The following is a 24867-nucleotide window of genomic DNA, read 5'->3' as shown; positions in this document are numbered from 1 at the left end:
GGCTAGGACTTCGGCATTATGTTTGTGTTTCATGAGAACTGTTAATCTAAGTCCAGCCTCATTAATCTTATATTACTTCTTAAACCCTTTCCCAACAAGTGATAAACAGATATGCCATATGCTCAGATGACATACACAAGTTTAGCTGTATTGACTTCAATAAACCACTAGACCATTTAGGCCAGAGTTGATTCTAACCTTACAGAATATAAAATGCCATGCAGAAAGTATCATGCACTAGGAAACAAAGTCTAGGGTCCAGATCCCCAAGGGTATTTAGGTGCCTAACTTCCATTGACTTTACTAGCCTTTAAGGCTATGGCTAGAATGCAAGCCTCTTTCGAAAGAAGCTTTTTCGAAAGATACTTTCGAAAAAGCCTCTTTCAAAAAAAAAGCATCTAGACTACAACCAGTACTTTCAAAAAAGCTAGCCGCTTTTTCGAAAGAGAGCACCCAAGCAGTCTGGATGCTCTCTTTCAAAAAAGCGCAGTTTGCATTACATAGCGCCTTTTTTTGAAAGAGCACTTTCAAAAAAAGACATTCTTCCTCATAAAACGAGGTTTTCCGTGGTCGAAAAAACTGCTGCGTTCTTTCGATTTACTTTTGAAAGAATGTGGCAACAGTCTAGATGCAAGGGAGGTTTAAATGTCTACATGTGTTTGAGTATCTGGGCTTCCATGACATCTGAGCCATGCTTGCAGGTGTCCAAGTAAAGCTTGGAAAGCCTGCATCTTTCTGAGCCCTGGCTTGTATCAATTAGAGACGGAAGTCGCTGGTAGATTGCAGCTCGAACCAGTATAAACTGAAATAAAACAATGCAAGCCAGTCATAATTTCATCGTAGAGACTCTGAGCCACCAAGTTAGCAGGAACAGAAATTGGTCTTCACTGGTGTTCATCTGCAGAATCACCAAGACCTCAGCTCATACCCAGTGTCCATGCTTCTTACCTGGCTATGGAGCTGCCATGGCCGGTAGTCCTCTTCTGCACATCTCCTGTCAAAAATGGACCTGTAGTCCACCTTCACCAGCTGCCATTCCGAGCGATGACTGAAGTGTCCAAAAACTCTACAGATCACAACAAAGAAGAGTTTATACATTCAGAGGCATCACCAGGTGCAGCCTCAGAGCTACCGGCCACCCTGGGTCAAATGTTCAGAAGTACCAGTGGGTCCATCTAACTGGGAGGAGTGACTTCCCAGTTCGGGGAGACATATATGAGCTAGCTCAGGTGGAGCTAGCACTGAAAAATAGCACTGTTCCCAGTAGCAGGGCAGTTGTTCTGTCTAGCTGCCGTAGTACAGGCTGAACCTCTCTAGTCCAGCACCCTCCAGACCAGACTGGTGCCAAACCAGAGAATTTGCTGAATCATGGAAGATCAATATTGTCTAGCTGCATTACCAGCACTTCCCCTGCTTACTTGGCTCTTAGAAGACATTTAGGGGTAAATAACAGCACAGAACACTGAGAGCCAGGACTGATGGTTGTAAACAAACTTCATGGGACTGCAGGAAACTTGGCCACACCCATGATACATGGACATCCGGCTCACTAAAATCGTACTGGACCAGGGATGTTGCCAGACCTGAGTGCCGGACTAGAAGGGTTCAACCTGTACAATCCCTTCTGGTACATCCTTGGCAGCTGGCTGAAGCTGTCGCCTGTGATGCTGTGGTCACACTGCTGTTTTTAGGCACTAACTGAAGCAGAGCTAGTGCATAGACACATCTACGCAAACTGGGAATTACACCTTCCAGCTGCTCTGTGCAAATCCCATAAGTGAATTAGGATCTGGCATCCCACTTCAATGAGATTTTGGGTCACATTTTTAAAAGCCCTTAGGTGACAAAGAACCCTAGGTCAAAATGAAAGTCTGTGTGACTTCAGCTTCTAAAGATCTAAGTCTCTTTTGCAAATGTAACTTCTAAACTATTAAGTTTATTTTAGCACAAGGCTACTGACTGACCCTGACCAGGGTCTTTGGGGGGCAACGTACAAAAATGAAGAACGATACTCTAACTGCCTACTCGAGATGGGACCAGTCCAGCCTGCAGGCATCTGAAAGATGTGGACTATTTTATGGAGTGCAGATGCATGACGTGTGGGAGAGGCATCCTATTGGAATGAACATGCCCATAGGATTTTGGTCCTAGAGCTGATCCACAAGAAGGGAAATCTGTTTTTCAATTCTGGTTTGGCCGTGGCTGAAATCTCATCAGGCTGTTGGTCTGGAAAAGGTTTGACCTCTGAGGCTGACGTTGTCCCAAAACAACACCTCACGGAATTTTAGTATCACTTATTCCGAACTCAAACACTATTCTGCCACAAATCTGAGACGTGGGCTCTGGATGAATCAAAATCCAGAACCAGATCTGGATCTGAACGGCATCTTTTCAGTGCCCCTATATTCTCAGCAGCTAATTTCCAAACCACAAAGTCCATCCATTCCAACGTCACTCATTTTCACAAGCAGAAACTGAATTTGTCTCATGTTGTTTTCCAGTTTGATCCCACATAAGACACCAGGGTTAGTACAAATTTCTGTGCTACGCAGAACTCAGAGTCCTATATTGCAACTACATCACATTTCCCAGGCAAGAATGTGTTGTTCATGCGTACCGTTTTGCAGCCTCCCAGTTAAAAATACAAAGGCACAGCTTTAAAAAGACACCTTATTTTTCTTTCCAACCTTGCCCTGCGATGGGCAGCTCTACTTAAATTCTCATACAGCTTGAAGAGTCAAACAGTCACATCGATGAGCCATTTCACCCTGTTTCTGAAACTTGTGAGACCCTGCAAGTCATGTTACATGCAAACTTTGCAGATTTTTGGCATCACAAGCTTGATTACATATTCTCACCCCCTGTCACCCCTCTAGCCTAGATACCCAAGACCCAGTCTCCACTCACAGCCTGGCCAGAGGTGCGATTACACAAGGGTCTGGACCAAGTGAGTGTCTCTCATGCAGTTCTGATCAGAACTGAACTTGACATTGGCTGTTTTCCTTTTACGTGCTCACTTACGTCATGATCAGAGTCTCCTCGCCAGGCTCACCCAAGACGCCGTCAACGAAGAGCGGGATGGACGTGAAGCTGTATTTGCTCCAGGATCGCCCTTCATCGAAACTTAACCTATCGGGGCAAGCAGAAGTGTCATCAGCTCTCGGAGAGAAATGCAGGAGATGAAGCTGTTCGACATAGACAAAGGTAGGTGCTGTCTTGCCAGCTATGCAGGCCAAGATTAAAACAAAAAATAAAAACAGGATTCCCTGAGTCTCTGTGAAGGTACTTGATGTGCATCACATTCTGAACACCTACCCTCTGAAAACCAGGCCCATTTAAGTGTCACGGGGAGCGTCATAATGATGAGGTTTCCAAGACTCAGAGTTACTGCTGATCATCTTGATTTAAATGCCCACACCAGGATTTCTTCTGGTTTGGCTCAAAGGTCCCCATCCCGCTCCCGTGAACCCTTTTCGCCTGCCAGAGCAAACAAACAGCTCTCTGCTCTTGGTCTCTGCAGTCTAAGGAGGGCCGGATTATGAAAGGGGCTTTTGGGGCTGCAGTTGTGGCTCTGCTTGGCGGACAGGGGAAGCGGCTCTGCCCCTCCCCCCCGGTGGAGCTGTGTGTGTCAGTGTTAGCAGCGCTCGCCTGCAGGCTCCACCCCCACCATTCCCATTGGCTGGGAATTGCAGTCAATGGGAGCTGCAGGAAGTGGTGCTTGCAAGTGCAGGGGCCGTGCAGAACCTCCCTGCGATTCTCGGCCAAATGGGTGTAGCAGGGGTGTAGCCTGCTGGCGAGCTGCCAACAGTGACACACACTGCTGAGCACCATGATAGCTACAAAACAATAGCAACACAAATCAAGGCTCAGTCTGGGAAGCCCAACAGTTGTGCCTATGAGTAACAGTGCTGCTTTGATTGCTGGATAGCCTTGGTGCTATCTAAGAAAGATCTGGCATTACTGATGCCTTCCACCTAGTAGATAATTTCATCCCGTTTTGCAAATAAAGCATATTTAGGATTCTTTGTGAGACTGATCCTACCCCAAACTCCAGCTTAATGTGCAGGCTTCAGGGGCCAAACCTTCCCCTGTGGTAGCTCAATGCAGATTTTAATGGCACAGTACTCATTCACGATTGCCGAAGATCTCTCGCCAGAACTCTGACTTGCACTTGTTCAGTGTCAAATCACCGGCACTGCTTTAGCCCAATCAGAGTGAATGCATACAAATTTCTTAATTGACATACAGGCATTTAGCTAAAAAAATTAGTCACAGCTTAACTGCCAGCAGCACATAACCTGTCATGAAGGACTTGATGACAAATGGGATCAGCATAGTCATGCATTACCATAGATGTCGGATAGGCAAAGACGTGTGTTTCATGGCCACCAGGACTCCACCCTGATCCAGGAATAGAACACTGTGCTCTTCTTCAAAGATCTGCAAAACAGACATGCACCCAGATGGGTTTTCCTTAGCCTTGCTAAAAGGCCACACTCTTTCTCAGGGAGAGGCTGTGGATGGGGTCTATGGCTTCGGGGGAAGGCACGTTATTACCCAGACAGGTCTGATTTTTTATATTGATATCTTACTGCCCCCTTGTCAAATGTATTTCATCCTCTTAGATCAGGGCTACTCAACACTCAGCCCACTCGTGGGAGCCAAAACAAAAAAGTAGTCAATAGAATGGTCTTCTGTTGCTATGTGTTTTAGTAGTTACATTCCTGGACTGTCACTGCTCATTAAAAGTGCTGACATATGGGTGGAAATCGGGTAACTATTGCATTTTATTAATATCAGCAGAACTGACTGAAATGGGGCCTGTGTGTTGTGTGGTCTTGCCTTAATCTTTGTATTCATGCCCGGCAGTGTGAAAGAAGCTATTTGCATATATTTGCATATCTATTTGCATGTATATGCAACCACACTTCAGTTGCAGCCCTCGGTATGTGCTGTGAGTATCATTGTGGCCCCTGGGGCTTCCAACGTTGAGTAGCTTTGTCTTAGATCATCATTCTCCCCCCAAGTCCCCAGACACACCCATAGAGTGGGGAGCATTGTTGGAGGTGAAGGAAGCTTCACTTTGCAGGTGTCTTACAACGACCATACGGGAGTGTTTTGAGAGAAAAAAAAAGAGAGCTGGGCAAGCAACGCAAAAATAATTTCCCTCAGTAAACGTTTACATATCAAAACAGGTTTCCATCAGTAGGGTCCCTTTTACATTCTCCTGCAAACACTGATGAAACTGAGTTTTGCTAATTTCCCTCAGGTCGCACATTTTAAGATCACCGCTCGGCCGACTTAGGGTTTTAGGCATTTAATCTCACGTCCACTGAATTTGATGCAAACCTTCTATCCACTTGAAAGGCAGAAGACCAGGTTCTAAATGTACACACCTGATCTTAAGAGTTGCGCTTATCCAATCGGAAAGAAGATATGCTGCTCTGTGGCCAATCACAACAGGGCTCGGCTTTCAGATTTCAAATAGTGAGCCACGAATGAAAAGAACGTGTGTGACCTGCTACTGAATAGTGACTAGAAAATGCACAGTGGAGACTCCTGATTTGTTTGCAGCCATTTCCCCAACAAAAAGGTGAGAAGATCCATTAAACAAATTGCTCACTAGGAATTATTCACTCAGCTCCAGCAACGACAAAGTCACATTCCAAGGAGAGAGGTAAGTCAGCCCAAGGATGCGCCCTTGCTTGGGACTTGAGAGGTTCATTTTCCTAGTCTGCCCTAGAGTCCCTGTGTGACCTTGGACAAGCGACACTCTTTCTGTGACTCGGTTCCCCATCTGTAGAATGGAAATCATTACATTGCCCTACCACCGAGGTGGATTTGGAGGAGGAATACACTAACAATATGCATGCTCAGGTACTACAGAGATGAAAGCCAGATAAGTATCACTGAGAAATAGTTGTGTGTGTGTCCGTGGAAATGCTTCCCCTTTCCTCCTGTTACCCACCTTTGGAACTGCTCTCCATTGCTCTCCTCTGATTGACTCATCCCTCTTAAAAAAAAAAATCGGGACAAGATCCAGACTCCAAAGATGCTGATCCTGAGTTATCCACAGGGGGGCGCTATGTACAAACATGAACAGCCCTGATCTCCACGTCTCCACGTCTCCCAACCCATGCTAGCATCCAAGCACAGGAATTTCTACACTGGGTCAGAGTAGCAGTCCCTTGAGTTTAGTACCATCAGTGGCCCTGGAGTTCCCTGTAAGCTGAGTGCTTGGGCAGCCGCCCAGAATAGATTTAGGGGCCACCCAACTGATTAGCAGAATGCCCACAGCTGGCAGCATGTGTCTCTATTGGTGGTGCACATCTACACATGCTTCTGTGCGTGTACGAATGTTTATTCTGCACATGGATAGAAAATATTAGAGGGAATATTTCGGGCCAGCACCAAACACTACAGAGTCAGAACCCAAACAACATCACTCCCCACCCCAGACTCATCTCCCATGCAAGGGGAGCAGCTGCCAGTCCTGCTCTGACTATTTGCATTGTTAAAAACCCTTCACTATACACAGAAGTTCAATGTATGTGAATTACGGCAGTTAGTTTAATGCCTGCTAATTATTACAATATATTTAATGATGTGCAGCAGCCATGGATTAGATTAACTGGACTTCTACCTGATTGCTAAAGCTCATTAGTTATGTGCTCTCAAAGTAAGGGATATTTAATTAACAAGCAGAGCAGTGAGGAGGGAACGGGGCAAACACATCTGTTGCAGTAATCACGGCATCTAACTCTTGTGGCATACGGCTTCCTTTTCGGCGCGTGAGATTTATAATTTGAGAAGAACAGGAGATATTGCTCATTCTCCATCTATCTTCTTTCAGGTTAAGTCCTTGGCTGGATGTGCTCCATCAAGAGGAAAATATGCTCATGATTCTGCTGTACTGTCCTTGTAAGAGCGGACCTTGTATTTTGGAGACTATGAGCGTATTTGCGACTAAGGAGCGGGTGGGGATCCTTGAGAACTGTTTGAAGGGTGTAATCAACCGAAATGTTGAGGTTCATCCATGAAATATAATCAAGAGCAATATGAAATGAATAAGAAATGACATTTGACCTCTCTCATAGTAAAATCAAAAAGGAGACAGGCAATGAAAACGAAAGACAGCAAATTTAAAGGGGGGAAAAGGAAATACTTTGTATTACTAAACACATGTTAACCTGGAGAGCTCAGTGCCAGAAGATATTACTGGAGATAAGAACTGAGTCAAATTGGAAAACCGAGTAGACATTTATATGGAGACTGAGACTTTACAAGTCATACAAAACGGAATACAAAATGAGGAGCCCAAACATTCATGCTTAGGAACACAAGAATGAAAAAAATCAGCCATTGGATCAAGTCCTGTAGTTCAGTATCCTGTCTCAGGGCCAGCACCAGACTTCATAGAAGAAACCCTACAGTACGCAGATATGCAATGATGTGTCCATAGGAAATGTTTCCTCCCAATCAAATGTATTAGAGGTAGGCTACTAATCTAAGGCCCAGAAGGCTCACTCAAGTCAGTGGAAAGGCTCCCATTGATTCCAATGCGCTTTGGATCAGGCCCACAAGCATGAGGGTTTAGATCCCCTTCCCGGAACAAGCCAACCACTGATTGACAGGAGCTTGGTAGAAATGTGCCCCTTCAGATGGATCCATGGACATGTGCCCATTTTCAAGGTTTGCTCCTTGCGCAGAAGTAGCTGGTCCGACAAGGCAGGATTCTGCACTTGCCGGACAACTGGCCCGATCCAATGTGGCAGTTTCTGTGTCCTGAATAAATTTAGTGAACTAAGTAAGGGCTATCGTGGGCAGAACATCAGCGGAAACTGTCTAACTGTGAGATCAGTACAAAGGTGGAATAACCTTTCAGAAAGTCTCAGAGGGGCAGCCATGTTAGTCTGTAACGAGTAGCCCTGTAGCACCTGAGGGACTAACAACCTCCCTTCCCCGCCCCCCAAAAAACAAAACAAACAGTGTCATGAGCTTTTGTGAGCAAAACCCAGACCCTCAGATGAGTTGGACTGGAAATAACAATATCCAAGATATATATATATATAAAACAGGAAAAGCAGTCACCTGTCAGTTGTAGGACCTGTGTTAATGACACTAATTAAATGGGCTGGATGTGTCCCATTCGTAGCTTTTGATGTGAAAATGACACCCCATGAGAAAGCTACGGTTCACTGACACGAGTGACTATTCCGTGGGGAGGGTCTGGTCCACCAGAGAATGCACTAGATGGTGACACTACCTCAGGTTGCTCAGGTTGGCGAGTCACCTTGTTCTCTCAGCCTCCAGTGAGAGAAAGTCGGCTCCCTACTGCTGCCAAGCTTGTAGCCACTCATGCACACTTGCCAGGGCTCTCCCGGACCTTCCTTTGCACTGCCATAACAAGGTATATGCTAGCCCCTAAGGCCTTCTACACACGCCACCGGCACTGCTCACCCATCATTGGCCGCTCATAGAAATAACCCCATCGGCTGTCCCCAAAGAGAACGGGGCACACACCAGCATGTTTGATCAGCTGAGGAGTCACAATTTCCTAAACACCACTGCACTGAGCTGTTCTGTGCACTCCCTGTCAGGGGGGCGGAACAGGGGGGCCTGAGTGACTAACCGGGGGGAGGAGTGGAAAGGAGCAAGTGGGCTTTTGGGTGGGTGGAGAGGCATCGTGGGGACAGGGTTGTAGGAGAAGGGGAAGCATGAGGGCAGCGCCTTGGGGAGGTGGAGAAAGGGTCTGGCTTGGGTTTGGGCACCCATGACTCTCCCACCTTCAGGGAGCTTCCGCTGAGCCTGCTCCCCATTATCCCAATAGCACAGAGGCTCGGAGGTTCAGTCCAATAGTCGGGAACTCAGCTAAGCGAGAGGGTAGAAGCGGCAGCGTAGTGAGCCCCTTTTGCAGCTCCACTGTCATGGCCCTGCCCCCTCATTCCCATTACAGGGCGGGCTTTGGAGGGCTCCCTGTGCTGCCGCAGGAGCCATTCAGCAGCAGGGGGACGTCTCCTGTGGCTGGAAGTCTCTGCTCCATTACTGGAAGCGCTGCATTGTTCAAATCCGGCGGGGCAAGGAAGGGATTTGGATAACACGAAGGTTGGGAACTTGGGGGTTAGGGAAATCGGGAGTATGCTGCATGCATGCATCAGAAAAAGGAGAATACGTTTATTTACAAAGAGCAAAGATCCAAAAGAGAAGTGAGTGAGAGTACTGGGCATATAAAACAAACCGTAAAACACAGTCGGATGCCCACGCTCCTTGCTGGTGAACTGTCCTTTTTAAACAAGTAGATTGCCTCTCAGGGATTCAGTCTTTGTCAGAGCTGTAGGTCAAAGCCAGAACCCAAGTTTTCACAAATTTTCCAGACGCTTGAAGGGGTCTCCTTCAGTGAGTAGACCCCCAAATGGTTTTAAGCTCCTTCTTATATTTCTTAATGCTCCCACTGTTGTCTCTGTCACCAGGAAGAACCCTGCTGTTCCTCTCTTCCGGCTGACTCCCCATGCACCTCTTGACTCCTCTGTCAATGAGGCTGCCATTGTTTTGGTTTGCAATTCATCTACATATGAATCTATGTAGTGCCTGTGAATATGCTTCCCTTTGCCTGGCAAAACTAGGTTTTCACCTCTGCTAGGGATTAACACCTAAATACAAACTGTAAGGACGTATCTTCTGTATATAGACCTACTTTAAAGAATATAATCATCATACATACCTTATAGGACATTGTTTATGGATGAATACCACATAAGCAGTTAGTTGTAATGAGTTTTCCAGGCCTGATAGGAGTTGGTATTATAGGATGATGATTCCACTAGGCACTGAAGACCCCTGTAACTGGGAGGACCAGGCTCAGAAGCTAGAGAAAAGGCCATAGAGAAGTCCTCCAGACCTTCTAGAGAGGCTGGGAAGAAACCAGCCAATCAGGGGCCAGGAAGGACTACATAAGGAGTTTCAGTGCCAGAGTCAGAACAGTTGCAGACCAGACTTGAGGGAGAGAGGACCGGGGTAAGTGACTTGCCTGAGGGCATTAAATTCTGTGAAAATGAGTGTCAGCTGAAACTTTAAAAGAAAGGTCAGCATGAGGCAGCCACACAGCTGTGTGATAATATCTTTTTGCTAGATCTGGGCTCAAACTAAAAGATTTGAGCTTTCAGCCCTGCAAATCCACAGCTCATTTTTGCAGACGCAGATACAAATTTTGTCTCCACAGAAGGCTCTTGCACTGGTTCCTATTGCCTTAGTATCTGAGCACCTCACAGTTTTTAATCTTTCTTCACAACACTTTCTGTGAGAAGACAAATCACTTACCCCATTTTTACAGATAGAAAATCAAGCACAGAAAAAGCTAAGGAATTTGCAACATGGTCACATGGGAAGTCTGTGGCAGAACAGGGATAGAACCTAGCTTTCCCAAATCCTAGACAATTGCTGAAACCACTAGGCCATCCTTCTTAAAACTGCTGTACGTGCTACCCAACTCACTAGTGAAGTTAGCATCTGTGGTTAATCTCCCATTGAACTCAACAATCAAACTCCCCAAAAGCCCAGTCTTTGTGGCATGAGCACATCCCTCTTTTCAACAGGAAATGGTGTCAGAAAAGTCCAGGAAGGATCCCCCTTCTCTTGGTTTAGGCTACGTCTATATTGGCATCTCTTTCCGGAAAAGGGATGCTAATGTGACGAGTCGGAATTGCAAATCCGCGGGGGATTTAAATATCTTTCAAGTAGGAATAAGAAATCCTCCGGAAAAGGGCTTATTTTCCGGAGAATTGCATCTAGACTGGCGCTTTTCTACGGCTTATCCCCAAACCAGAAAAAAGCGGCAGCCATGTAAATGCAAATGCCGCGGGGGATATTTAAATCCCCCGCGGATTTGCAATTCCGACTCGTCACATTAGCATCCCTTTTCCGGAAAGGGATGCCAATGTAGACGTAGCCTTAGTGTCAATTAATCTGCCACCCAAAAGAAAAACACAGATCACATTTTTAAAAGCAACTTCCCTTTGTTTGACACTCATGACTGATTCACACGTTCTTTACCTGCCTCCATGTGTTCCCAGCATCCGATGAAACAAACATGCTGATGTCACTGTCTGACAATTCGCTACCGATGTTACCTGTAAGAACATTATTCAGTGAGACATTTTTAGACACAGAAAATGGAGCTGCCTCAGTGCTGCCGATGATTTTTACCTTTTTCTAGGCAAAGGATTTCAGTGCCAGGGTGGGGGAAGAATTGTGATTTCAGTTTGGCAGGAAACTTAATTACAAGATGAAAGTCCAAATACTTCTACTTCCATGCCCAGTGGAAATGCCACAAACAGAATCTGATGGACACAAATAGTTGCATACAATAGATCAGGGCTACTCAACACATAGATCTCGGGCCCATTTGTTTGTGGCCCATGGTGTGATTTGGGTTTACGTGGGGCTCAACATGCGGCCTGCAGGTGGAATCCTTTGAACATGGCCTCCACTGGGCACATGCTCTACAACGGTGAGTCAATATATTGGTCTTCTGTTGATATGCATGTTACTAGTTAAATTCCTGGACTGTCATTGCGCATTAAAAGTGCTGTCACACGACTGGAAATTGGGTAAATATTGCATTTTATTAATATCAGCAGAACTGACTGAAATGGGACCTGCGTGTTGTGTAGTCTTGCCTTTAATCTTTGTATTCATGCCCGTCAGCGTGAAAGAAGCTATTTGCATGTATTTGCATATATGGCAACGTCAGACTATAGGCTTCTTTCGGAAGGTGGTTTTCCGGAAGAGATCTACCGGAAAAACTTCTGTCAAAAGAGAGCATCCACACAGAAAAAGTGTAACGAAAAAGTGATGTGCTTTTTCGAAAGATAGCGTCCACATTGATTGGACGCTATCTCGCCTTTCAGTTGTGATTTGTCTGGATGGAGTGGCCACCGAGACAACTGTGTTATTTCCTGGAGGCCACTTCTTTCAAAAGAACTCCCTCTTCTGCGTCCACACATTCCTTTTTCCGAAAGAGCTTTTTCGGAAAAAGACTTCTTCCTCGTAGAATGAGGTTTACTGCCGCTGGAAAAACCCCTCTGTTCTTTTGACTTTCTGTCAAAAGAACTCAATTGCAGTGTGTTTTTTTCCCAGAAAAATAGCCGTTTTCCTGGAAAAACGCTGCAGTGTAGACACACCCTATATTTGCATATATCTGCATTAAGTTGCAGCCCTCAGCACGTGCTGTGAGTATCATTCTGGGCTTCCAACATTGAGTAGCCCTGCAATAGATGGTAACTGAATGTTTCATACCAGAAGCCACAATAATGCCAGGGGCAGTATCTCGGCTGGCGATGTTTCCAGAAGTGTAGGGGTTCTCGGAGACCTTGAGGTGAAGGTGCAGCGAGCAATAGGGCTGAAGAGAAAGAAAGGGGAGAAAAAGAGACAAGTCACAAAGAGCATCCCTATTCATTCTCCCTTCCCTTTGGGCATTGGAGCATCAGTGCCGCATGACCATAGAACATCAGAAGAGGACTGGAAGGAATCCTCTGCTCTTACAGACAACCCGTAAGAACCTAGCGTTTCTTCCTCCTTTTCTGAAGGCTCCAAAAAAGTGATTGAAAAATAGAAAATAAGAAAAGCTGGAAGCAAATGGAATGTCATTCCAAGGGACAAGTGCCAGCCGGGCTGTGAATACCAGTGTAACAAGGTCTGATGATACCATTAGCACCGTTCTGCTAGCGGAACCCTGCCAGCCACTCCGTACTGACACAGGCAGTCTAATGAAAAGGCAAACCCCGGACTGTCTCATAAACCCTGGCAGGGAAAAGCTGGTTTTTTCTTCTCCCCCCATTTTGATTCCCTTTATTTATAGAGATTTGTTCCATGCCACAGTAACAAGGCAAAATTGCAAGGACAACAAAGGGGAGACACCTATTAGACACTACAGCTGCGCCGTGCGTGGGTATGATTCATGATTATTATCCTTTGAAACGCACGGAACATAAATCGTGAGCCAGAGAACCAAACCCTGAGGAGATGAGAGTGTGGAGCAGGGAGAGGGCAGAGAAGGGGTAGAACAGCAAGGCTGACAATCTGGATGGTTTGGAAGGGAAAGGCAGTGTTTGGTGGGCTGGACCTGAGGGAGAGCTCCGTGCCCATGGAAGACGACACAAAGACCTGAGGGTGGAATAAAGACATAGGCAGGGGGCTGTGTCTTCACTAAAACTCACAGGAGTTGGAGTGGCCCAGCAATTCCTCAGCTTCTCTCTCAGGATTTAGTCCAATGATAACACAACACCCCCCCTCGGTGCGTGAAATTACCATCTCTACCATGCGTTCCCGCAAAGATTGGAGGAACCTACCAGAGCATAAATGAGAAATAAGGATACTACTTCCCTCTCCCCGTCCAATGTCAAGAGCAGTGGTAGACAACCTGCAGCCCATTGGGGTTCTACATGTGGGCCAAAAGGCATTTTTTTTACTGTTGCCCATGTGCGGGGTTGCCAGATTCTGCTGGTTTCCATCCACGTTGTTGGTATTTTTTTTATTGCTACCGCTATTACAAAAGCAACACACAGGTAAAACCAGGGCAGGTGAAGTGAGGGGCATGCTGATTGCATACAGAATTGAATGGGAGAGCCGTGCACTCCCTCTACATCCAATTGTGATGGGGTGTCGGGCTCAGGGGAGCCAGAGCTGGCTGGACCCCACACGGTCGTGGGGAGAGCAGAGGCGCTCTGTGGCCAGACGATGGCTCTGCTATGGCACTGTGGGGGTTGCTCGCACGCTGCTGCCGGCGCTAGCGCAGAAGCTTCCGGCACCAGCTGGCCGGTGGGGGAAAGGCACATGTGCGGGCGTCCAGGGGAGAAAGGCACAGGTTTCAAAAAGTCGGCACCTGCCTCAAGGTAGGAGAGAGAGATGTCAAGGAGGGAAGCAAGAGCTTTCCTATGGTCAGCGTGGGGAGAGACGCCCAGCGGGGCAAGAGGGACTTGCCCCAGTCAACGTGGCGAGAGACACCCAGTGGGGCAGGAGAAGGGCACTCGCCACCGAGGAGCGGTGTCAGCGCCACTGGAGCAAGTCCGGCGGCAGCGTAGATACATGGACCAGATGTGGTGCAAGGACGTGAAGCGTAGGAAGCGACCCAGGATGGGATAAAAGGAACCCGGGGGTTGGTGAGTTGTGGGCTACAGTCCCACCAAACAAGCAGAAGATCATTATCTCTACTCTTAGGGACCTCGGCCGAGACCTCGAGCGGGGGAGGTCCCAGGTCTGCCTACTCTCTCCAGTCAGTGCAGGTAAGCCTCAGCTGTAATTAACTAGGAGGGACTGTCTGGATTTCGGGTGCGGGGATAGGACCAGGCACAGTCTAGATAAGAGGGTGCATGGAGGAACCAGGGGAGGGGCCACCTGACTAGCATTTGCCCACTCACGATGAGGAAAATCAAGGGAATCTGAGTGAGCTTGTGGGGGTGAAGACACTGCCCCAACCCCGTAGACTGAGACACCAATCAAAATGCTCCTACGGCTCAGTTGGCACACTGACAGATAGCAAGCAACGAGCAAAACTACCCTATCCCGAGAGAGCATCTTGGTTACAACAATCTCACGGCCCACTGAAATGAAGGAGGGCCACTAATGCATCCCCCTCACTAGCCTAGGTTGCCCATCGCTGACCTGGAGTGCGAGGAAGACCATGATGAACTGGAGCATAGACACCATACCCCACAATGAGTCAAATGTTAGACATGGAAAAGACCTATAGTGAACACTATAAAGGGTTCAGAGAGGTTGCCGTGTTAGTCGGTAATTTTAAAAACAACAGGTAGCCCTGTGGCACCTAAGGCTATGTTTACATGGCACGCTTGTTTCAAAATAACTCGTGGTGTTTCAGAATAACAGAGTGTGCATCTACACAGCAAACCCGTTATTTAGAAATAATTTTGAAATAACAGGCTTCCTACTCTGACTTCCGTAAGCCTCATTTCACGAGGAGTAAAGGTAGGCGAAGGAAGAGTGTTCTTCCTTTGACTTCCTGCTGTGTAGACAGCGTCAAAAGCTGAGTTAAGCTACTTCAACTTCAGCTATGCAATTAATATAGTTGAAGTTACGTACCTTAACTCGACTTTAGCCCGCAGTGTAGACATCCCTGAGGGACTAACAAATATATAAGATCATGAGTTTCATGGGTAAAACCCACTTCATCAGACGAGTTGGAGTGGAAAGTACAGAATTCAGGATTGTGATTTACTGAGTGAAAGGAAATATCTGTTAATGGTCAGCCTTGTATTGGGCCTTCCTTTGGCTAGGTCAGGATGCACACTTGGGTCGTGTCCAGACTCAGGGGTTTTTTCGGGAAAAGTAGCCTTTTCCCGAAAAAACTTCCCCTGCGTCCAGACTCAAGCCGCGTCTGGAAGAATGCCTTCCTTCGAAAGTTCCTCTTTCGAAGGAAGGCGTTCTTCAATGTAAAGAGGCCGTCTTCGAAAGAGAGCATCCAGACTCGCTGGGTGCTCTCTTTCGAAAAAGCGGATTTCTCTTTCGAAAGATCCGCCTGCAGTCTAGACGCGATCTTTCGAAAGAGGCTCTTTCGAAAGATGCTTTCGAAAGAGCCTCTTTCGAAAGAAGCCTGCAGTCTAGACATAGCCTTGGAGTATATTTTCCCTGTCATGACCACACTTCGGCCCTTCAGAGTTTGAATTTAGAATCCCGCAGTGAAGATGTGAACTACCAAAGTCAGCAATTACTACTCCCTCAGAGGTGAAACCCACAGGCCATGTGGGCAGGAGGGAGGTGAACTCTTGCTGATGTGAAGCAAAGGAAAAAGACCAGGCAGCAGCGTCACCACATGCCAAACGCCATAACCGCATTGTACAGCATTGTGGAGTCAAACTCCATAGCAACCCAGAGGAGGATCCTGGGGAGAGAACCCAGTTAAGCTAAAGCACAAAGGCAGTCAGGGAAATGGGATTCTTTCATTTATTTTTGTATCCATTATGAAGGCCTAACGGGGGTTCAAGTTTTTAAAACCAAAATAATTAATGTTGCCCATGGGCATTTTGCAGATGGGTGCTAGTGGGAGTAATTCACTCAGTCCCTCACTCCAACAGAGATTATCTGGCTTTTGAGACTTCAATCCTTCTAGACAGTGCTGCTTGCGGTTTCCTTTTCTCTTGTATGGGTATCACTCCATTGCATATTGTGCAGGTGGAAGTTGTACAGAAGATGGAAAGTGCTCTGTAAACGCCAGCTATTGGTACCACCATTATTACTTAGCTACAGGGTTAACAAAGACGAGGCAAGCCCTGGTAGTGGTGAAGCAGGAGAGTCCAGTGGAATGAACTTGGGGCCAAGAGTGACTAGCTCTACGGGGGTAATTGGTACTGGGAGGCTGTCCAGCTACATGACCTCAAGCAACTCACTCACATTCTCTAAGGAACGTTCTGCTCTGATTCACAGCAGGGCAACCGCACTGAAATCAACACAGCCGGGCTGCTCTTAGTGCCAGCTATACAGTGGGGAGCGTAAGAGCCACACACCTAGAAGGGGCTCTCAGCACAACGGAGCCCCCAACCTCATCAGGTGCTACAGGAACACGCAGAACAATTAATACATACATAATTACTCACTATGATTATACATAAGGGTCAGAAGCTGAAATTGCTTTTGGTTTATCTTCAGTCTTCCAGGGCAGGGCTCTCAGACCTAGATGTACTGAATGTATAGGGACAGTCCTGATAGTTGGGGCTTTTACTTCTACAAGCACCTTTCATCCCCCAACCCTCTGTCTCCATTTTTCACACTTACTATCTGCTTACCCTACACAGACCAGAGCCCAAACCCTCCAACCGCCCTGTCCCTAGTTTCCTTCTGTCTACCAGATCTTTCTATAGCTCTTGGATTCCTCCCTGTCCTTAAGGGTATGTCTAGACTACATGCCTCTGCTGACCGAGGCATGTAAAATAGGCTACCCGACGTAGTCAATGAAGTGGGGATTTAAATATCCCCAGCTTCATTAAAATAAAAATGGTCGCCATGCTGTGCCGGATCAGCTGATTGTCGGCATAGCGTGCAAGTCAAGACGCGGATCGGTCGACAATGGAAGCCTTTGTTGACCACTCCCTTATGCCTCGTGAAACACGGTTTACAGGAGCGGTCGACAAAGGCATTCCCTGTCAACTGATCCATGTCTTGACTTGCACCCTGTGCTGATGATCAGCTGAGCCGGCACAGCGTGGTGGCCATTTTTATTTTAATGAAGTCGGGGATCTTTAAATCCCTGCTTCATTGACTATGTCGGGTAGCCTATTTTACATGCCTCTGTCGGCAGAGGCATGTAGTCTAGACATACACTAAGTCTACGTCTAGACTACATCCCTTTTTCATAAAAGGGATATAAATTAGACATATCGCAATTGCTAATGAAGCGGGGATTTAAATCTCCCCCACTTCATTAGCATAAAAATGGCTGCCGCTTTTTTTCGGCACGGCACGGAGCTTTCCCAGAGAAAAGCACCAGTCTAGAAGCTGATCTTGCGGAAAATAAAGCCTTTTCCAAAAGATCCGCCAGTTCTTGCCAGAAGCACTAAACCACAACAATAACAACTACCACCTCCACCTACCTCTTACACAGCACTTTTCATCAGTAGATCACAAAGCACGATGCAAAGGATGTCAGGATCATTAACCCCATTTACAGGTGGGGAAAATCAGGTACCCAAAGGGCAAACTGACTTATCCAGTAAGAGTGAAAATCTTACAGGAGAAATGAATCTCATGGGATGTGCTGCTTGGTTCTGAACCCCCACAAGCCTCAGATAACCTTTGAAGAAGTGTCTGCATTTCATGGTGCTGATTGTGATCTGCCCCTTCAGGGACGTCTGCCCCCACCCTATTTAACACTCTCATCTCAACGCCCCCGTCATAACTGTGCAAAAGTCCCACCGTTCTGTAGATAGGCTAGTAAAGCCTTCTGTATCCTACCGAGAACGTGCATACCCCTACTGCAAGTGATCCCATTGTTTCCCATTCGCCAGCAGAGCATCTCTACCACCTAGGATTTGTGTTACAGGACATGGACCCAAACCAAAGCCTCTAACCCAGATCTGAATTTTTCAAATAGTCTTCATATTTATAATGGGCTGAACCAGAAACCGTGGATCCCAATGCTCCCGGATTTGACCATAAACACTGCCATGCAGGCACCATGCACCTTCCACAAATATTTATTATTTACTGTTGTCTTAGGACGTGGTGGCCCCACGGTGCTAGAGGCTGTACACTCACACCATGAGACGATGGTCCCTGTCTCAAAGAATCAACTGTCCTAACAGCTGATGCAAGAGAGCAGGTGGCTACAGCCACGAGACAAGAACAGGAAGACCACAATGGGAAGTGCATCCTGTGGGGGTACTCAGAGTATTATTCCGCTCACTGAGTGGCCATGTCGGTGGAGGGAGGCCTCTGATATTTGTTTGGAAATAATTGCAAAATTCCATTCAACTGCCTCAGGGTTCCATTTTGCTAAGGATTTTACACGCACAGACACAGATTTTTGATTGACCTAGTCTCGGGCTGTCATGATCATAAGAGATGGCCAGCAGCCTGGGGACTAAGGGGTTAACTATACCTAACCCAGGTAGAGTTGGCCAATAGGAATGTAGATGGGAATTTCAAACTGGGACAAAGGAATTGTTGGTGTTTCCCTCTCCTTTGTCCTGAGCAGTTCTCTCCAGCTATTGAGGGGGACAGGCACTATGTCTCCCTCCAAGAAAAGACTCTTTCTTCACTATCTGTAAGTAGGGTAAAGTTTAGATAAATCCATTAGGTTTTATTGTTTTATGGTTTGGGAAATAGGATCTGATGTCTGTGCATTTAAAAATGGGTTTTGCTCTGCTTTGTAACTAAGCTCTTGGCCCATGGTGGGTTTCCCCTCCATAACTATATTATCTTGTTACTTTTCCATCTAGTCATTATGCTTGCAACAGGAATATTGTGGTGATGATAAAAGTTCTTTCTCTTTTCTTTTTATTAACCTAGTATTGGTTAATTTGTGCGTCCTGGTTTGTACTTTAGGGGTGAGATTTCCCAAGTGATCTCTCCCCTGATTTTCTTATCATTACTTGGGTGGTGGCAGCAGATCTTTTATCCCCAAAATCTAGGTTTTTAAGATTTTGGGGGGAAGTTTTTTACTGGCCCCCACTTCTGCATTTATCGTGCCACAGTGGGGAAGGAGCCATTATACAGGCTATATGACATAAAAGAAAAATATGGAAGATACAATAATAAATTACCTATATCAGACAGTAGAAACTCCCCGTTCCCCCTCTTAATTCTGGGGCCTGTGCCCATCTCTAGTTACTGTCCTATATCAGGAAGATCCTGAACACTCTCTGCTGGTCTCTGCAAGTAGCTCGCTCACCCCACCTAGCATGCAGAATTTCAACTCCACCGTCGCAGAGTCCCTATCTTCACCTGCTGCCTTAGAGGAGCTCATCAGCTCTGCAGAAAGAAGCCATGTGATTTTTATAATGTGTCCTCTGTCAAAGGTACATAAATAAATCAATAAAATAGCCAGTGCTTTGCCATGATGTCTGGCTGCCCAAGACTCGCCACACGGTACCCTTGTCATGAAGCACCCAGCCTGTGTCATACAACATGCCCCTGTTTTTACCTGGGGGAAAGTTGTGTTTTAAAGCAGAACTTACTAGGAGGCAATGAACAGGGTTTCCTCTCAGATCAGTGTCTGGAGCTTGTAGCAAGCGCCAATCCCGGCCTTTGTTGTAGGTGATGAAAGTTTTCACTTGGTTGTCAATCTTCTTGTTAGCCAAGAACATTCCTTTTATCCCTGCTACCTAGGAAAAATTGACATGGCTGAAAAAAAATAGATCAAAATTGGACGTGCACATGTGATTACCTGTCAAACTCAGCAGGGCCTCAGAGACAGCATCTGAGTGATGGAGTCGAGGGTGAGCGTTGCCAATGGGTGTTAGAAGTAGGAAAGTTATGGTCGGTGTCAGAAGAACACCAAGAAACACTACAGAGGGGAGGGAAAGCTGGAGCTTTGGAAGGAGAAAGGAAACCTGAAATGATGTAGGTGACTGTCAGGAAAACGGGACAACCTCCGTCTCCCATGAGAAGACACAAGGGACAGTCATTAATGTCCCTCTGCCGAGTCACCCACAGAAATGTTCTCCTTCAAACAAAACGAGAATACGGAATACGTTGCCTTTTGTATGGTGCCTTCTGCCCAAGGATTTCAAAATTCTTCATGAATCACATTGCTGGGGGCCTTAACTCAATGTTGGCTTTTTGGAAAAAAAATACAAATGTGCTTGCTTCCTTTAAATCCATGCTCTGGGGTGGGGCTGGGGTTGAGGGGTTCAGTATGCAGGCTGCCCCAGGGACAGAGGGCAACCTCCCCACAGCTGCTTGCGGCAAGGTGAGAAACGCTTCTCCATGACCGCTGCAACTCCAGTGGACACAGCTGGGGGAAAGATGCATATCCAGATTCCTCTGTGCCCTTTGCTCCCCAGCCAGAGTGAGGAATGCAGCAAACTGTGCACTTATGCCTCACTCCCTGACACAGAGGAACAGCTAGAAATGTTCCAGTATGAATCAGGAGAGGCTTCAGCCCCGCCCTCCCCCCCCCAAAGGGCACCTGGGACATGGGAGACTCAGGGCTGGTGCAATCCTGAATTGTGGGGCGGGAGGCACACTACCAATCAGCCCCTTTCACCTGCCTGGTGAATCTGTCTCTTTTCTGTATGGCTTTATGAGAAGCTCAAATATACAGTGGATAGTTGTCCCTTTCTCCACCTCTGCACCTGGCTCTTCCAATGGGATTATAGCTGTCCCGGTGCCCAGCTCTGACTCCTTGCTCCCTCCATTGTCATTGTATAGTATAACTGTCCCTGCTTTGCATCCCATATCCCCTGCTGCCCTCATGTGGTCATTATATAGCACAGCCCTCCCTTTCCGTTTAATGAAAACCAATCCCATTCCAGGCACATCCCAGTTTCCTGGCACAACCAAACCCTGACCTTACTATAAGTTATGATAAGAGGAAGTTTCATACAAAATGTGGTGGTCCTAGCTCTTTCTGTTTAGGAGGAGTTCTTGAAGAAACAGACAGATACACAGGACAAACAGACAGACTCGCAGATAAGCTCTCAGACAGACAGACAGACCGATAGATATATAGATAACCCTTAAAATTCTTTTCATGTATTTTTATTCCAATCTTGCACTGAGCCATGAAGCAGTTAAAGTGACTTGCCCAAAGCTGAGGTAGAATCAGAGTTAAGAGACAGATCTTTGGACTCTCTGGCCAACCTTTTCCCCCCTAAAGCAATGCTCCAATACCCACCAACTCAGAATCCCATTGGGGCTGTGAAAAAATGCTCTGTGCCTTGTTAAAGGCATGATTACATATAGAGGCATGTGAAAATGAAGCAGGAAAATACCTTTGTTTTGCCCAATGTACCTTGCAAAACGTTTCTTGGATGTTCAACAGCCTGAAAATCAATCGTGTAATATCCACTATAGCTTGAGAGCAAGTCTGTTAGGCTGTCGTTTTATAAACGGCGACAGCTATCAAGGGATTGCAGGGTGGGCGGGGGGAGGAGAACCTTCTATCTACCTTCAGGATGGTTCAAGTGTCCACTCCACCTCTGCTTTGAGGGCAGAGAAGTGAAGGAACCGAGACACCACGTCAACTGTTGGACCATTTTAGTCACAGCAGTTTTTACTTAACTGGAACCAAACTGGTAACTGCTGCCGCAGAATCAAGGACTGTGTTGGCCTCAACATACTTCGCTAAGACCTTGGAGGAGAAGTTCCACGAAGGGAGGATGGTTCTTTTCTTAGCAGGGGAAATTAGCAAGACTCACAGCAGATGATCTGCAGTATCTGATCGCGAGGTGACTGGCATCTCTCCACAGCTCCCTGGCAGGCCCCATCCTTCTAGAGTCGACACCTCCCACACTCTCCACCATCCCTTCCCCCTTCTTCCTGAGTTACACAAACTGGTTACTTGGCTGCAGACATCCTCCAAGCATGCTGCCCCCCAACCCATTTCTTCAACACTTGGTCCCACATTCAGGCTTCCCCTGCCATGATGGAGCTTGCCCGTTCCAATCCTACCACCATACTGCATCACATAACTCCTCCCCCAACTCCTGAGGTTCCTACCTTTCCCTCATGCTATCCTGCTCTGGGACAAGCAGATTCACATGGACCTATCCCTGTCCTGGGAGGCAGAGGGGCAGCCCTTCCAATGAGATAGAGAAGGGGGAGTGACCTACCACGAGATTCAACAAGGACAAGTGTAGAGTCCTGCACTAGGGATGGAAGAATCCCAAGCATTGTTACAGGCTGGGGACCAACTGGCTAAGCAGCAGTTTGGCAGCAAAGGACCTGGGGGATACAGTGGATGAGAAGCTGGATATGAGTCAACAGGGCGCCCTTGTAGCCAAGATGGTGAATGGGATATCAGGGTGCATTAGGAGGAGCATTGCCAGCAGATCTAGAGAAGTGATTATTCCCCTTTATTTGGCACTGGTGAGGTCACACCTGGAGTACTGCATCCAGTTCTGGGCCCCCCGCTACAGACAGGATATGAATGCATTTGAGAGGGTCCAGCGGAGGGCGACCAAAATGATTAGGGGGCTGGAGCACGTGACCTCTGAGGAGAGGCTGAGGGATTTGGGCTTATTTAGTCTTCAGAAGAGAAGAGTGTGTGGGGGGGGGGGGGGGTTGATAGCAGCCTTCAGCTGACTGAAGGGAGGTTCCAAAGAGGATGGAGAGAGGCTGTTCTCAGTGGTGATGGATGGCAGAACAAAGGGTAAACCAATTAATAAAGACAGAAGGAGATGAAATGAATGACTCCGTCACAGCTGATACACCAAGTGTTTGTCTATAAATTAGTTTCTAGCTGAAACAAATACAAATTTAATCATTAGGGAATAAAATATAACTTAGATGTTGTTTAATTATACTCTTGGGCTCAACAGGGAGGTAGCTGAGTAAAATTTAATGGCCTGTATTATACAGAAGGGCAGACCAGACAATAGCAGTGTCCTTCTTATCTTAGATGCTATGAGTCTGTGCCGTATTAAGAGATCTCTGAAAAGCAACTGCAGACGCAATACATACCTCTATGGTGTCACTGCCAACACGTACCCTCGCTGCATGGCTGTGATGAAATATTTTGTCAAAAATGTCAAGTTTGGCCAAGGAGATGGAATTGTTTATATCACGTTCTCCACATGGATCTGTATACTAGTGAGCTAGTCTGGATGACATGGGTCTTTGGGCGTTCAAGAGAACTAGCCAAACTAACTTGCTGGGCAAAAGAGCAGACCAAAAATGTTCACCAACATTTTTGGAAAAAAAAAAGTTCTCTTTTGTTGGGAAATTTTGAAATTTGAACATTTTCCATCACCTCTACAAATAGGAGTCCCCGTCAGGTTCAGTCCAACTCTCCGTTGAGTGTGCAAGGCAGAAGTACCCAAGCTGAGAATCTGGCCTAATTACTCTATACACACTGCCACCCTCACACACTCCACTGAAGCCAGACAAGCTGACACATGACAGACCCCCCACCCCAGTACCCGGTGCGCACACTCTGCTTTTCTCGACGCTGCGGTCCACAAACCAGCTCAGAGTCCGTTTCTCTCTGCCTCCCCCTACACACTTAGGACATGTCTACACTAGGAAATTATTTCAAAATAACTAAATTCCAAATAGCTCCTGAAATAACAAAATCGATATAGCATGTCCCCACTATGAGGGAACCTTGAAATTAGTCTGAGGTAGGCTCCATTATTTGGACACGCTACCTCAACTTAGAGCTCCAGGAAGCACTAGGGAGTAATTACTTTGAATTCCTCTGGGGATCAGGGCTGGCCTTACCATGAAGCGAACTGAAGCGGCTGCCTCAGGTGCCAGACAGTGGAGGGGCACCACTAGGACCCAGAGTGTAGAAAATTGTGTTTGCTGCTGTTAATTCTCCTTTATTGGTGTAGGTAGCAGAGCAGGACCATGAGAGGAGTAGAACAGGAAGAAGGCAGAATTGAGACCTTTCAAAGTTTTGGCCCAAGTGAGGGGAATTAGGGTGTCATTTGAGCTCCTTGCCTCAGGTGCCAAAATGTTGTGGGCCGACCCTGCTGGGGAGTAGTTATTTCGAAATAGCAGCAGTGGAGCATCCACACGAACACTATTTCGAAATTGCTATTTCAAAAGATGCGTTATTCCCCAAGGGAAGCAGGAATACCGATTGCAAAATAACCAGCCTGTTATTTCAAAATAACAGGCGTGGCCATGTGGATGTTCCACTTATTATTTTGAAATAGGGGGGGGTTATTTCGAAATAACTCCCTCGTGTAGACCAGGGCTTATTGCTTGCAGCCGTCCTCCTGGGGAATCAACTCTGCATAGCTTTCAGCTCTCCTCCAGCCAGCACATCCGATTTCAAGGGAGGTTTGCACCAGGCTCTGTGTCAGCCAATATTCTTTCTATCGAGGTAGTCAGCAGAGACGACGCTTCCAGCCTGATCACATTAATTTCAATCCCATTTGCTATGATCTGCCAGCCTAATAAAACAAAAGCTTTTCTTTCCTCTGCGATGTAGGACACCTTTATGTAATGCAGTCAAACCCTCCTTGCACTGGCAGTAATAAGAGGCAACAGCCTTTCCACAGGCTGCCAATGCCGTACATAGATTAATAGTGAAGACCTCATAAAGAGGAGGAAATGGCGTGCCCATTCTTCTGCAATTTGTCTGCATTTACACAGCACCCGTCCAGGCTTCCTGTATGGACATCTCAAGGTGGTTAAAGGCTATTCAAAGTCAAACCAATGCCTGGAGTTAATACTCAGGTAAAAGTC

General features: G+C 46.7%; 1 protein-coding gene across 2 annotated transcripts in view; it reads right to left on the bottom strand.

The window, feature by feature from the left end:
• SORCS1 (sortilin related VPS10 domain containing receptor 1) overlaps positions 1 to 24867 on the bottom strand; it is a 477135-nt gene that overhangs the window by 67802 nt on the left and 384466 nt on the right. For both annotated transcript variants that reach the window (XM_075935517.1, XM_075935516.1), the window contains exons 10-15: positions 19686 to 19832; positions 12295 to 12397; positions 11050 to 11126; positions 4349 to 4440; positions 3022 to 3129; positions 949 to 1066 (exon numbers count right to left, since the gene is read on the bottom strand). In XM_075935517.1, the coding sequence (XP_075791632.1) occupies positions 949 to 1066; positions 3022 to 3129; positions 4349 to 4440; positions 11050 to 11126; positions 12295 to 12397; positions 19686 to 19832 (645 nt within the window). The remainder of the gene's footprint in view (positions 1 to 948; positions 1067 to 3021; positions 3130 to 4348; positions 4441 to 11049; positions 11127 to 12294; positions 12398 to 19685; positions 19833 to 24867) is intronic.

Source organism: Pelodiscus sinensis, chromosome 8 (assembly GCF_049634645.1).
Source record: "Pelodiscus sinensis isolate JC-2024 chromosome 8, ASM4963464v1, whole genome shotgun sequence".
In the NCBI taxonomy this organism is placed as follows: Eukaryota; Metazoa; Chordata; order Testudines; family Trionychidae; genus Pelodiscus; species Pelodiscus sinensis.
Note: the sequence above shows the minus strand (reverse complement) of the source record. Positions and strands in the feature narration are given on the sequence as shown.